The 13,040-nt window shown below is 33.6% G+C and overlaps 1 protein-coding gene across 3 annotated transcripts in view; it reads left to right on the top strand.

Moving 5' to 3' along the window:
• The window catches only part of B3GLCT (beta 3-glucosyltransferase), a 59,739-nt gene extending 47,084 nt beyond the window's left edge, over positions 1-12,655 (top strand). Inside the window, exons 11-15 of one of the 3 annotated variants that reach the window (XM_051778892.1) lie at positions 244-357; positions 2,204-2,303; positions 3,274-3,393; positions 4,560-4,704; positions 10,336-12,654. In XM_051778892.1, the coding sequence (XP_051634852.1) occupies positions 244-357; positions 2,204-2,303; positions 3,274-3,393; positions 4,560-4,704; positions 10,336-10,503 (647 nt within the window). In that variant the 3' untranslated portion in view covers positions 10,504-12,654. Of the gene's footprint in view, positions 1-243; positions 358-2,203; positions 2,304-3,273; positions 3,394-4,559; positions 4,705-10,335 lie in introns of all 3 variants that reach the window. The other 2 variants (XM_051778893.1, XM_051778894.1) reach the window with 2 other exon arrangements.
• The last annotated feature ends 385 nt before the right edge of the window (positions 12,656-13,040 follow it).

Below are 13,040 nucleotides of genomic sequence, written 5' to 3'. Positions count from 1 at the left end.
TAATTTTTTATCATGTATATAAAACTGTCCTGATTGGCTTTCATAAAGATATAAAATTGGTTCTAAGTATTATGGGAAAGAAAATAGGATGAACATTTAGAACCATAGTGCTGTATTTGAAACAGCATTTTTATTACCATGCAAAGGAATGTGGTTAACAATAAATGGTTAACATAAATTTTTTGATCAAGTACTTGTTTTAATCAAGTTACTTGTGTTTCAATGTCAATCATTGTTTTGCAGTACCAGTTGTAAAGCAGACTTGGGAAAGAGAAGCTGCCCTTATTGAATACTACAGTGATTATGCAGACATGTCCATTCCTACTATAGATTTAGGCATACCTAATACTGACAGAGGTGAGCTATTACCTGTTGTTGTCAGTTTTGCACAAATAACTGTCTGAAGAAGTTAAGTTTTATGGATGACATGTGTATTTCATGTAAAGTATGTAATTTAGAAATTATGTCTGTGGCGCATCTGTGCAGCCTAAAAAGAATGTTTTTGCCACAGGAAATGGATGGGGAGTACATTGGGAGTTCCCCTGTGTAGGTAACATGTTCTTTATAGTAAAAACCTAAATACCATGAGTATGAAAGCATGGTACACTGATATACTCCAAGACAAAAAAATTGGTATTATTAGTTGGGGTAAGAGTAATAACTTCAGTTACTGATGATCTTGAGTAAGATCATCAGCAGTAGCAGAAGTCATAAATTTATTTCAAAAGACCTTAGGCAGTGCCAGCTGAGCGCAAACTGCTTACCATGTGGTTTTCAAATATTAAATTCTTGTGCCTAGTATGTCTTGGTTTAAGCACAAAAACTAAATGTTAAGATTTAAATGTTTGTATGTCAAATAGTGGGGTTTTAAATTAATGTACTTTGTGTTTGAATAGAAAAAATACTACGGATATGGTGTCTTTCGTGAGTTTATTAATTTTTATTTTTTTCTTTCATTTGATCTATTTTTCTTAGGCTTATAGTCTACAGGCTGTACCTTCTGAATTAGAGGTGTCCAAGCAGTGGCCTGTTAGCTTTATCTGGCCCACTAGGTCAATTGTTCTGATCTCTGGGTTATTTCTGCCCTTCTTTTTTGTCCTCCACAGGGTCTGTTAGAAACATAAATAGAATAGGCACGGATTTCTATTTGCACAGGTGCAGTGGGACATATGCAAACAGAGCGTGTTTTCAGGAGGCAGCAGGCCTGATGGGCGTATGTGGATCATCTGTAGAAGCCATGCCCAGTATTTCTAGTTATGCCAGGGGGAAGGGACCTTCCACATTTTGTGATGAAATAAAATATAGAAATCTTGGCTCTAAGTTTGTAAATGTACAAACATCAGTCTGCATTAAGTTCACAGTTTCATAAAATCAGCACAGGACTTCCTTCATTTCTTAAGCATTCCTTACGGCATTTTCTCAAAAACATTTAAACTGTAAATAGCTTCAAATATAATATCCTATCCTTATTTTTAGTGTTTATTAATTTTAATATTGATGGTGACAATTGCTTACACAGCCAACTGTGTTAAGACTAACTGCAATTAGTTTTTTCCGAGATCTAAAGAACATTCAGTAGAAATCTGAAACTCCTTGTTTGTCTTGTCCTGCTCATTCTGAACAAGGGTGTTTCACTTCTTCATTCCTATAAAGGGTGTCTTACCCCTCCAGCTTCATTATAGTCTTGTGATAAATATTAAGACCTTTCCTTGGGGGGCAGTTAACAGGACCCGAGTTGTAGTGATGAATGCGATAGATTAATATAGATCTAAATATTTATATAAAGGCAATGGATTTGCCTGATGCATCATGAAATGCTATGAAAATATCTTGGAGTATTTTGCAGAACATGTTTCTATCATAGTCTCTTTATTTTACAGTTTTCGAAATTAAAAGTAACAATCTGTCCAGTATTGTCCAACAGCTTAACAGGATAGTTGGAATAAAGGTTATTTTTAATTCAAAGAATTAAATCCTTCAAAAGTGTGTTCCTGCATAGAAAGCAGTGGTTGTGCTGGAGCAGTTTTTACAAATACCATTCTGCATAACAAAGATTGTAACTTAAACTCGCATCTCCCATATTTTGGCAGTCATTTCCAAAATGTTTTACATAGTGCAGTAGAACATTTATTTAATTAATAATAGTTTATTTTAAAATCCTACTTTATTTAAATGTATATTCTGTTAATTTCTCTTTCTTTAGGTCACTGTGGGAAAACCTTTGCCATTTTGGAAAGGTTTTTGAATCATACCTCTCCCAGAACCCCTTGGTTAGTCATAGTGGATGATGACACACTGATAAGGTATAAATTTCATTACTGCAGGATTTACCACTGCTCATACCAATATGAGTTTTAGCAATATTTATCTATTCTTCTGTATTCAAGAGATACGCCTGTTTTATTAGTTACATATCTTTATATTTCTTCAAGAAAAAAAACTGTCACTTAAGCATTTTTTTGACGGATATTAAAATCAGTGTAATCTTGTAACTTGGTTAAAACTATGCATATTAGTATTTAATGTAATCATATAGTCTGAATATGATTACACATTGGTTCCTCAATATAGGTGTGTCTGAGCCGATTGGTTTTAGTCATTGACTAATATGCTTTATAAGACGTATTTCTCACGTAAATGTGCAGAAAAAAGGTTCCATAAGCTAGGGCAGTTGTCCAAGCTACCCCGAATGATGTTCAGAAAAAGAAAAAAATTATTTTCTTTGTTAGAAAATTAGATTCCATTCACGTAAAATCTGACACTGCGATATAAGCAAAAAAAAGGCACAGTGATCAATGAGCAGAATCACGTGGACATGAACATAAGTAGTTCAAGACAATACTTTACATTCAATCATGTGGCAGAAGAATTTGGAAGAGGATGTAACTGTAGATAGAGCAGTGTTCATATAACTAAAACTACCTTTTGTTCTTCAATTTGTAAATGTTCATTGGTAACTTGCAAAGATCTTACCATTGATCAGAAAAAATAATTTCACATTTTCTCTGAGATGAGGTGCACTTTTGCTGACAAACTTTACCTACCTCAGAAAAATATTTTAAGCTACTTGATTCATCACTTGACCAAAATTGGCTGTCATATCTTATATAATCCATCGTAAATGTCTAACAGTTTGTGTCTCTGGGATTTTTTGGTAGAATTTCTGAATTTCTCCTGGTATCTTTGTGCTACTTACTAGAATGCCATTTAAGCTAACAATATGTTTACAAATTAAGTTTTGCAAGATTTTTTTAATGGATTTTCATACTATAGTATCTTCAGACTCCGAAAATTACTCAGCTGCTATGACCCAAATGAACCAGTATTTCTTGGAGAGCGTTATGGTTACGGCTTGGGAACAGGAGGATACAGTTATATCACTGGCGGAGGAGGGTAATTTATTTAAACTCCTACTGAGATCTACATTAGCTCCTCTTTTGAGTGCAAATGTTTTAAATTACAACACAAATGAGTTTCAATAGAAACAGTGATGTTTCCCCCAAATGTGTGCAATTTACCTCACACCTGTGTAGCAACACTAGCTGGTCACAAGTCCCAGCTCTTACCCCTTGCCCCCAGGCTCTAGTTTATTGTTCCCTCTCTGTGCTGACTCATACGACTTCCTATTGTACTCTCTGGTTTTTTTCTTTTTATTATATATGCAGTCTTCAAAGTTGCAATGATATTGATGGAGTTTCTTACTGCTTTAATCTGACAATATTCTAAGGTCAGTCTTTTTGCCTTAGCATTCAGTATTTGTAGAAGTTTTACCATATCCCAGTGTCAAGCGAAGGATTACCATACAGTGAATGAACTCATGAAGCCCTGCAGCAATTTCAGAGTGAATCTTTTTAATATAATTTGTAGTAGCTAGAGTACCCTTTATTCTGATTGGACTGGGTGGATAGAGGAACTTAAAGGCATCTATGGAACACTAGACAAGATTGTAGTCCCTCAGATGTTGAACTTAAGATATCAACATGTTCCTGATCTATTTAAGGCTTATTTTAGTGATACTGATCTAGCAGCTCTAGGCTCTCATTGGTATTTAGATGAGCAGCAAAGTTAGGATGAACAGAAAAACCTTGCAATGGCTTAAAGGAACATTTTTTCAGTTATGGAGGGAAATCTGTCTAATAGATGATTCAGGGAATGACAGTCTAAGTTTAAACTTCTTTTCAGTTAATGGCTACATGATAACTAACTCGAGAGTACATTTGAGTAAGACAGAGAACACGTCTTTCGCATCCGAGCCAAATTTAGGAGGAATTATCAGCTGTGGTAAAAATGGTGGATAGCTAAGTTATCGTTGGAATAACTATAATTGGCATAATTGGTATAATTAATTTACATTCTGTAAAGTAATTATCTTTCAGAAAATGCCTCTTGCACTGTTTGTCAGTTCCAACTTCTCAGATTTAAAAATTTCCAATGTGTTGTATCAGAGGGCTGCATTTGGTCTTGCAGCTTTATGTCATTTAGCAATATTTATTAATTACAGTATTTGGCTTCTTTAATAGCTATTGTCTTACATATTTCATGTGCTTTTTTTTATTCAGGATGGTTTTCAGCAGAATAGCTGTTCAGAAACTACTTGCTAGTAAATGCCGGTGTTACAGCATGGACGCGCCTGATGATATGGTCCTTGGGATGTGTTTCAGTGGCCTAGGAGTCCCTGTAACACATAGTTCACTTTTTCATCAGGTCAGAGAGTTATTTCTAAGTATTTAAAATATATTGCATTTTGTAAGTGTACATATAAAACAGAACTCATAAGTACTGCAAACCTAAATAATATGTAATAACAGTAACCAAGATGCTGCTGCTATACCTTGTTTCCCTGCAGAACAAGATTGATCAGGCAAATAAGAACATTCTGAAAGCATGGATTACTATAATGCTTTAATAGTTATGGTATTTCAGTTAACCTATAACTACATGTTATAAAAAATGCAGAGGTGGGTATTTTGAAAAACAAATAGAATTAGGAGCCACATGCTTTGAATAGTTGTCATATGTCCTTTAAGAAAAGAAAAAAAAAACACAATACAATACTTTTTTCTTCAGGTAATGGAGAACTGACCATGAAATTTTTCAATAAATCTGCCTTGTCTACTTACCCAACTTTTTTATTGATTCAATATTTACTATTCTGAAATATCCCATTAGTGAAGATAGATCCCACAATATTTAACAAGCTAACTGCAGTGTCAGGGTGGAAAACACAATACATTGAGGCCTGTAGAGATTTTCTGGCTTGTCAACCAAATCCTTCCATGGCATTAACAAGAAGCACTAAAGATTTTTTTTTTTTTAAGTGCACAATTTTTTAAAAATCAGCATGTAAATCAGTGTAGTGTTTGGTATTTTTCAAGTGTTGGTCCAGTTTAAAAACTGGGAAGACCTGTTTATCTGAATATGAACTGAGATTAAGATAACAGGCTACTTGAGAATTAGTAAATTACCATGTGGTTCCACGTAGCTGTCAGTGGAAGAGGGGGTGTTCATTTGAATTACCAGTTTTTCCTATGTAAAGTTCTCTTTCTGATTACATTTTCTATTTAGAGAAATGTGAAGACTGAGAATACAATATTCAATACTTTAATTCCTTGTCCATATAAAAAAAAATCATATCTGTTTACTTTCCTATTTTGTTTATCATTGCTTACTCTTTTAAGCATAAAAAGAAAGCATGTAATGCATCTTATAAAATCAACAGTTATTGAATAGTTTGTGCTTGCACAGATGTTTAAAAAAAAAAACCAAACCAACCTACTTAAAGTGAAGTTGGAAAGAACAGAACTCATTTTATAGATAAAAAAAACAAAACACCTCCTTGTAATTCTTGCTGGTGTGCATTTGATACTGAATTGACACTGAATCGATACTGAATCACTGTAAAAGTGAAATCCTAGCAGTTTGATTTTCCACATAGAAAATTGCACTTGATTTGTAATTCATCACTGTTGCTTATAGCAAATTCTAATTTGACATACCTTGAACAAAAATTAACACTGAGGAGAAAACTACTGAATAAAAATTAAATGTGCTTATTCTGCAAATTGCACTATTATGCAAATGAGAAAAAAATGAGAAAACCAATTTTGGATTTTCTGTCAACCAGAAAATAATTTTTTTGAGGCTTGACTGAAATATGATGTGTGATGTTCCTTGAAGTACATGAATTCAAAATTGTTCTTAGATATTTATTATGAAACAGAAGCAAAGATATCTTTGTCCGTAGAGTGTGATGTAACAGTGTTTGCTCACTCCTACTGTTTTCCTGTTGGCTACATGCTAAGATAGATACATGTGTGTTCTGTAACTTGTTCCAGAGGCTTTTGACATGATGAGTCTCTTAAAGAGAACAAGAACCTTCCCATGTTGAGTAGCAGCCAGGATTGTGATCTTAAATGTTCGGTTTGTCCATGAGCAAGTATATGGGTTTTCTAAAATACCAAATACAAATTCTAGAAAAGAAAAGAAAAGAAAAAGAAAAAGAAAAGAAAAAGAAAAGGAAAAGGAAAGGAAAAGGAAAAGGAAAGGAAAAGGAAAAGGAAAGGAAAAGGAAAAGGAAAGGAAAGGAAAGGAAAGGAAAGGAAAGGAAAGGAAAGGAAAGGAAAGGAAAGGAAAGGAAAGGAAAGGAAAGGAAAGGAAAGGAAAGGAAAGGAAAGGAAAGGAAAGGAAAGGAAAGGAAAGGAAATTTCAGGAAAGGAAAGGAAAGGAAAGGAAAGGAAATTTCAGGAAAGGAAAGGAAAGGAAAGGAAAGGAAAGGAAAGGAAAGGAAAGGAAAGGAAAGGAAAGGAAAGGAAAGGAAAGGAAAGGAAAGGAAAGGAAAGGAAATTTCAGGAAAGGAAATTTCAGGAAAGGAAATTTCAGGAAAGGAAATTTCAGGAAAGGAAATTTCAGGAAAGGAAAGGAAATTTCAGGAAAGGAAATTTCAGGAAAGGAAATTTCAGGAAAGGAAAGGAAATTTCAGGAAAGGAAAGGAAAGGAAAGGAAAGGAAAGGAAAGGAAAGGAAATTTCAGGAAATTTCAGGAAAGGAAAGGAAAGGAAAGGAAAGGAAAGGAAAGGAAAGGAAAGGAAAGGAAAGGAAAGGAAAGGAAAGGAAAGGAAAGGAAAGGAAATTTCAGGAAAGGAAAGGAAATTTCAGGAAAGGAAAGGAAAGGAAAGGAAAGGAAATTTCAGGAAAGGAAAGGAAAGGAAATTTCAGGAAATTTCAGGAAAGGAAAGGAAAGGAAAGGAAAGGAAAGGAAAGGAAAGGAAAGGAAAGGAAAGGAAAGGAAAGGAAAGGAAAGGAAAGGAAAGGAAAGGAAAGGAAGAGAAAAGAAAAGAAAGGAAAAGAAAGGAAGAGAAAAGAAAAGAAAAGAAAGGAAAAGAAAGGAAGAGAAAAGAAAAGAAAAGAAAGGAAAAGAAAGGAAAAGAAAGGAAGAGAAAAGAAAAGAAAGGAAAAGAAAGGAAAAGAAAGGAAGAGAAAAGAAAAGAAAGGAAAAGAAAGGAAGAGAAAAGAAAGGAAAAGAAAGGAAAAGAAAGGAAGAGAAAAGAAAAGAAAGGAAAAGAAAGGAAAAGAAAGGAAGAGAAAAGAAAGGAAAAGAAAGGAAAAGAAAGGAAGAGAAAAGAAAAGAAAGGAAAAGAAAGGAAGAGAAAAGAAAAGAAAAGAAAGGAAAAGAAAGGAAGAGAAAAGAAAGGAAAAGAAAGGAAAAGAAAGGAAGAGAAAAGAAAAGAAAGGAAAAGAAAGGAAGAGAAAAGAAAAGAAAGGAAAAGAAAGGAAGAGAAAAGAAAGGAAAAGAAAGGAAAAGAAAGGAAGAGAAAAGAAAAGAAAGGAAAAGAAAGGAAAAGAAAGGAAGAGAAAAGAAAGGAAAAGAAAGGAAAAGAAAGGAAGAGAAAAGAAAAGAAAGGAAAAGAAAGGAAGAGAAAAGAAAAGAAAAGAAAGGAAAAGAAAGGAAGAGAAAAGAAAAGAAAAGAAAGGAAAAGAAAGGAAGAGAAAAGAAAAGAAAAGAAAGGAAAAGAAAGGAAGAGAAAAGAAAAGAAAAGAAAGGAAAAGAAAGGAAGAGAAAAGAAAAGAAAAGAAAGGAAAAGAAAGGAAGAGAAAAGAAAAGAAAGGAAAAGAAAGGAAAGAAAAGAAAAGGAAAGAAAAGAAAAGAAAAGAAAAGAAAAGAAAAGAAAAGAAAAGAAAAGAAAAGAAAAGAAAAGAAAAGAAAAGAAAGGAAAAGAAAAGAAGTGAAAAGAAAGGAAAAGAAAGGAAAAGAAAAGAAAAGAAAGGAAGTGAAAAGAAAGGAAAAGAAAGGAAAAGAAAAGAAAAGAAAGGAAGTGAAAAGAAAGGAAAAGAAAGGAAAAGAAAAGAAAAGAAAGGAAGTGAAAAGAAAGGAAAAGAAAGGAAAAGAAAAGAAAAGAAAGGAAGTGAAAAGAAAGGAAAAGAAAGGAAAAGAAAAGAAAGGAAAAGAAAGGAAAAGAAAAGAAAAGAAAAGAAAGGAAAAGAAAGGAAGAGAAAAGAAAAGAAAGGAAAAGAAAGGAAGAGAAAAGAAAAGAAAAGAAAGGAAAAGAAAGGAAGAGAAAAGAAAAGAAAAGAAAAGAAAAGAAAAGAAAAGAAAAGAAAAGAAAAGAAAAGAAAAGAAGTGAAAAGAAAAGAAAAGAAAAGAAAGGAAGAGAAAAGAAAAGAAAAGAAAAGAAAAGAAAAGAAAAGAAAAGAAAAGAAAAGAAAAGAAAAGAAAAGAAGAGAAAGGAAAAGAAAAGAAAAGAAAGGAAAAGAAAGGAAGAGAAAAGAAGAGAAAAGAAAGGAAAAGAAAGGAAGAGAAAGGAAGAGAAAGGAAAAGAAAAGAAAGGAAAAGAAAGGAAGAGAAAAGAAAGGAAAAGAAAGGAAGAGAAAAGAAAGGAAAAGAAAGGAAAAGAAAAGAGAAAAGAAAAGAAAAGAAAAGAAAAGAAGAGAAAAGAAGAGAAAAGAAAGGAAAAGAAAGGAAAAGAAAAGAAAGGAAAAGAAAAGAAAAGCAAATATTACAATAATAGATTCCACAAAGTGTAGGGAGATAAGAAGAAATTCAGGGAATTTATATCTTTTAAGTTTAACCCCCTATAAAGCTATATGATTCTCAGAGAGCAATGTAATAAAAATTATACAAAACACCAAAATTTTGTGTACAGCTCAATACAAAGCTGTTTGATTTTTTCAAACAGCAAAAATCTTTGGTCCCAGATATCTAAAAATTGCCTCTATCCAAAGTAAATTCTTCAGATTTTTGAAACCTACATGTTCTTCAAATTGTGTTTCAAAAGTCTTGAGGGATATAGGCTACCTCTTGATTTCTCCAGTGGAGTTTTTAAAAATAAGCACTCTGTGGTTTAAATATCAAAATTTAAAAAGCCACCAGCAACACATTCAGATTTCTTAATGTCAAATTCTGTTGCCTAATTTTATGATTGGAGTATATACAGAACTACATGAAGAACACTGCATATAGAATTCATAAATGCCACCATAAGTAGGTGAAGTGTGCAGTATTGAATCAGTTACTAGCTTAGGCATTAGATCAATTATTTGGTATCCAAATCACTCGATTTTCTTTGTGCACTTTACATCTAGAAAAAACAACAAAAGTTTGCCTTTTGTGCATTTCTCTTTACAAAGACTCTATTTATGATGACAAAATGTAGTTATTTTATCAGGAGCCAATAAAGGTGGGGCTTTTTTATATGATGATGCACTTATGAGCCATTAAACTGCCAGAGAAAATGAAACACTCATGGTGCATTTAGACAGCAGCTGCATCATGGAGCTGTGTTGTAATTCTGTCTGTTTTGATACAGCCTGATAAAGAATAACAATGCAGTTTTCTGGCACCACAATGTATCCCACATTTGAAACCTTTACCTAGCATAAAACTTCATGTGTTTTGGCTGTTTATGGGCTTATTAGGATCCTACAATCACACTGGCAGGGCTGGCAACTCTCATTAAGAGGAGGAGAAAGAGAATATGACTTAAAATTACTTTGTCATTACTGAGCCAAACCTGCGTATTAAAAAAGATGCAATACAAACTACACTGTCACTTGTTTTCATAGATGGTGACCATTTAATCCCAAGAAATAGGACATATTTAATATCAGTGTACTTCATTCATAGCGTGATGACTGCAGTGCGAGTTGAAGATTTAAACTAATGCCTATCAATGGATTTAATAGAATGACATAAAAACCCCTTTCTTGCCATCTTGCATGTTTTATCAGGGCTACATCGCCTTTTTATGTTACGGAGGCCATTGAACAGTGATACTTTCTCTTTTTAAAATTATTCTTGATCACTGAGTATGAGTGGTTTTGCTTTATTCTTTCACCTTAGGCAAGGCCAATGGACTACCCAAAAGACTACCTTTCTCACCAAATTCCAGTATCATTTCACAAGCATTGGAATATTGACCCGGTGAAGGTGTATTTCACATGGCTGGCACCAAACACAGAAGAATCACATAATGGAAAAAAAGTTGGATATAACAGAGAAGATTTATAAGCAGTAGAAGAATGTAAGTTCTGCAGATGACAGACAGTCAGTACTGTGATTTTTGTTTTGTTTCCACTTTCTTCTTCTGTTCATGACATAAGAAGGCAGTGTTTTGTTCCTGTTGGTTGAACCTCCTCAGAACAATGGAAGAAGGCACTTAAATGACTTTGGGGTTCTTTTGCTTTTGTATATCAATGAACTTGATACACATTTAAAATGTCTTGTACAACTTTACCTGTGTTCTGATTTGGACTTGGGTCAGACAGCATCAATTTACATTTCCTTCCTTTATTCTCTCAAAAGCTGAAGTTATGTATTTGGGAGCCTAACATTGAATATGTGTTGAACATCTATTGAACATCATCTCTCATTGACCTACAGAAAACAGTTCTCTAAAATGTTCTGAAACACTTTCTTAATAAATCATAGAGAAAAGTTGACTTTTTTTCTGTGACCAGGCTCTAGATTGTGTGAAGGCTGTGCTCCTTTATGCTCATTTCATATAGAAATACTGTAATTTCCTGACGTAGTTGGACCAGGCACGACCCACTGTTGTACATTTTAAGTTTATTGGCATTTGTGTGGAATGTCCTGTACAAAATGGAAAAAAAAAGGTTAAGGACAGGGATTTCTTAAGTGGCCACGGGAGGTCACTGTGGCTCCTCTTGAAACCTAAGTCACTGTGCATCTATTTGGCAAGTATAAATGTGACTCTTAAGGATTTTTTCAGAACTAACACTTCAGTATTTCTGATGTGTGCATTTCAATAGCATATGGATGCCACCTTTAAAAAGTTTGTAGTATTCCTAATTTATGTCACCAAGATAAGTGATTTTATGCATACAACATGAAAAGAGTGATTCATATTTAAAATGTTCTTGAATTTTTTTTTAGTAATTCAGTTTTGTAAAAATGTTTGTACAAAAACTGGCTTTAGTATGTTCTAAACTAATTTTTATATTGTAAAACTGCTTCTTTTAAGATGGCAGTATATGACACTTGTATGCTGTTATTTAACTTGGCTTACTATATTGTTACCAAATACAGGGTCTTAAAGCCATACTGCTGAAGTAACTTGTGTTTTGGTTTCTTTTAATAGGTTGTAAAATTGATTCCACTCCAAAGAAAAACAATACTTGCTCTAGAGTCAAAGTAGGGGAGCCACCGATTCCAGTTTTGGTAATTACCGAAGTTCTGTACACATTTGTTTGTAAATGTAGCTTGTGGAATTTTAAGCATTGAATAGCAAGCACATATTTATCATAGAATCAATTTCTGGTTAAGTAGGAGCAGTCCATGCTTTTTTTCTTCCCACACTATCAGTGCCTTAAACAGTAGACATTTTATTGATACCAGAACTATGTTCTCCAGTACCATGGGTGAATTGTTAATTATGTTTACTGTTTAGAACTGTGACAGCTGAAAGCTGAATAAAAACATTCTTTAACCTTTTGCACTTTCTTTGTCTTTGCAAACCAAGTACAGGATTCTTTAAGTGCAAGTGAAATAATTTTACCACTTTAATTGTATTTACTGTCAGTTGTACTGAAAGGCAACTTTTTTTTTTCATGTTCTGTCCAGACATACTTCCCCAGATTAAGTTAATTTTCAGTCTCTGGTTTTGTGCAAATGGAAAATGCTTTTTCAATTAACACCTCATGTGATTGGGAATCTTGATGATATCACAAAATATATGTCATTATCAAATTCTCCAAAAGTCTTGCAACACAGTCCAGACAGTTCCAACTTCCAGCTGGTGATATTTAATCTCTCCTTGGGCCTGGTAGAGGCAGATCAGATCAACAAAAGATGATTAGCTTTGGGTCCAGGCTGTGTTTTACTTGTAGGCTGCTGTCTTATTTAAAGCTGGGGAACCATTGACTCACTGATTGACTACTTACTTGGACTTTTATTTCTGATCTGACATATGTAATAGTAGCTGTCTTAAAATTCATTTTCCCCTTGCTGTTAGCCCTGGGGTTTACTGCAAGGATTCAGGAGGTATTAGTAACCATTAGACTTCTGATTTTAGTCTTCAGTTTTGAAAGCAACAAAGCCATAATTTACTCAAGTATTCTGCCCCCAAAACTCTGACTTTTGAGACACAGCTAATTATATGCAACCCTGACACAAGCAGCATGACAAAAGAGACCTTTTAGTCCACCAAGTAAAAAAAATTAGATTTTTTTTCAAGGAGAGGATCCCAAAGAGTTTCTATAAACAAGATGTAAAGCCTTCTATATTAACTTTAGTTTCAGAAGACTCAGGATGACCATTACTACTTGAAACCTAAAGACAAAGTGGTGTGTTAACGAACCTGAACAGTACTGATGTTTCTAATGAAATTCAAGTGGATTATAAATGGTGTTATGTTAAAGCAAACCAAGAGAAGGGGCATTCACAACTCACTTCATAACAGGCAGATTAAAATGGGACTGCAAAATTGATTGAAGTTTCCTTTTCTGGGACATTCCAGGATTGTGACATAAAAAGAAAATTGACTGGTTTTAATGTTTATAACATAAAAAATTGCCATGTGTTAAGAT

Source organism: Manacus candei, unplaced genomic scaffold (genome assembly GCF_025592945.1).
Source record: "Manacus candei isolate 608988 ecotype Guabito, Panama unplaced genomic scaffold, ASM2559294v1 h1tg000014l, whole genome shotgun sequence".
Classification (NCBI taxonomy): domain Eukaryota; kingdom Metazoa; phylum Chordata; class Aves; order Passeriformes; family Pipridae; genus Manacus; species Manacus candei.
This window is presented reverse-complemented; position numbering and strand designations above follow the sequence as displayed.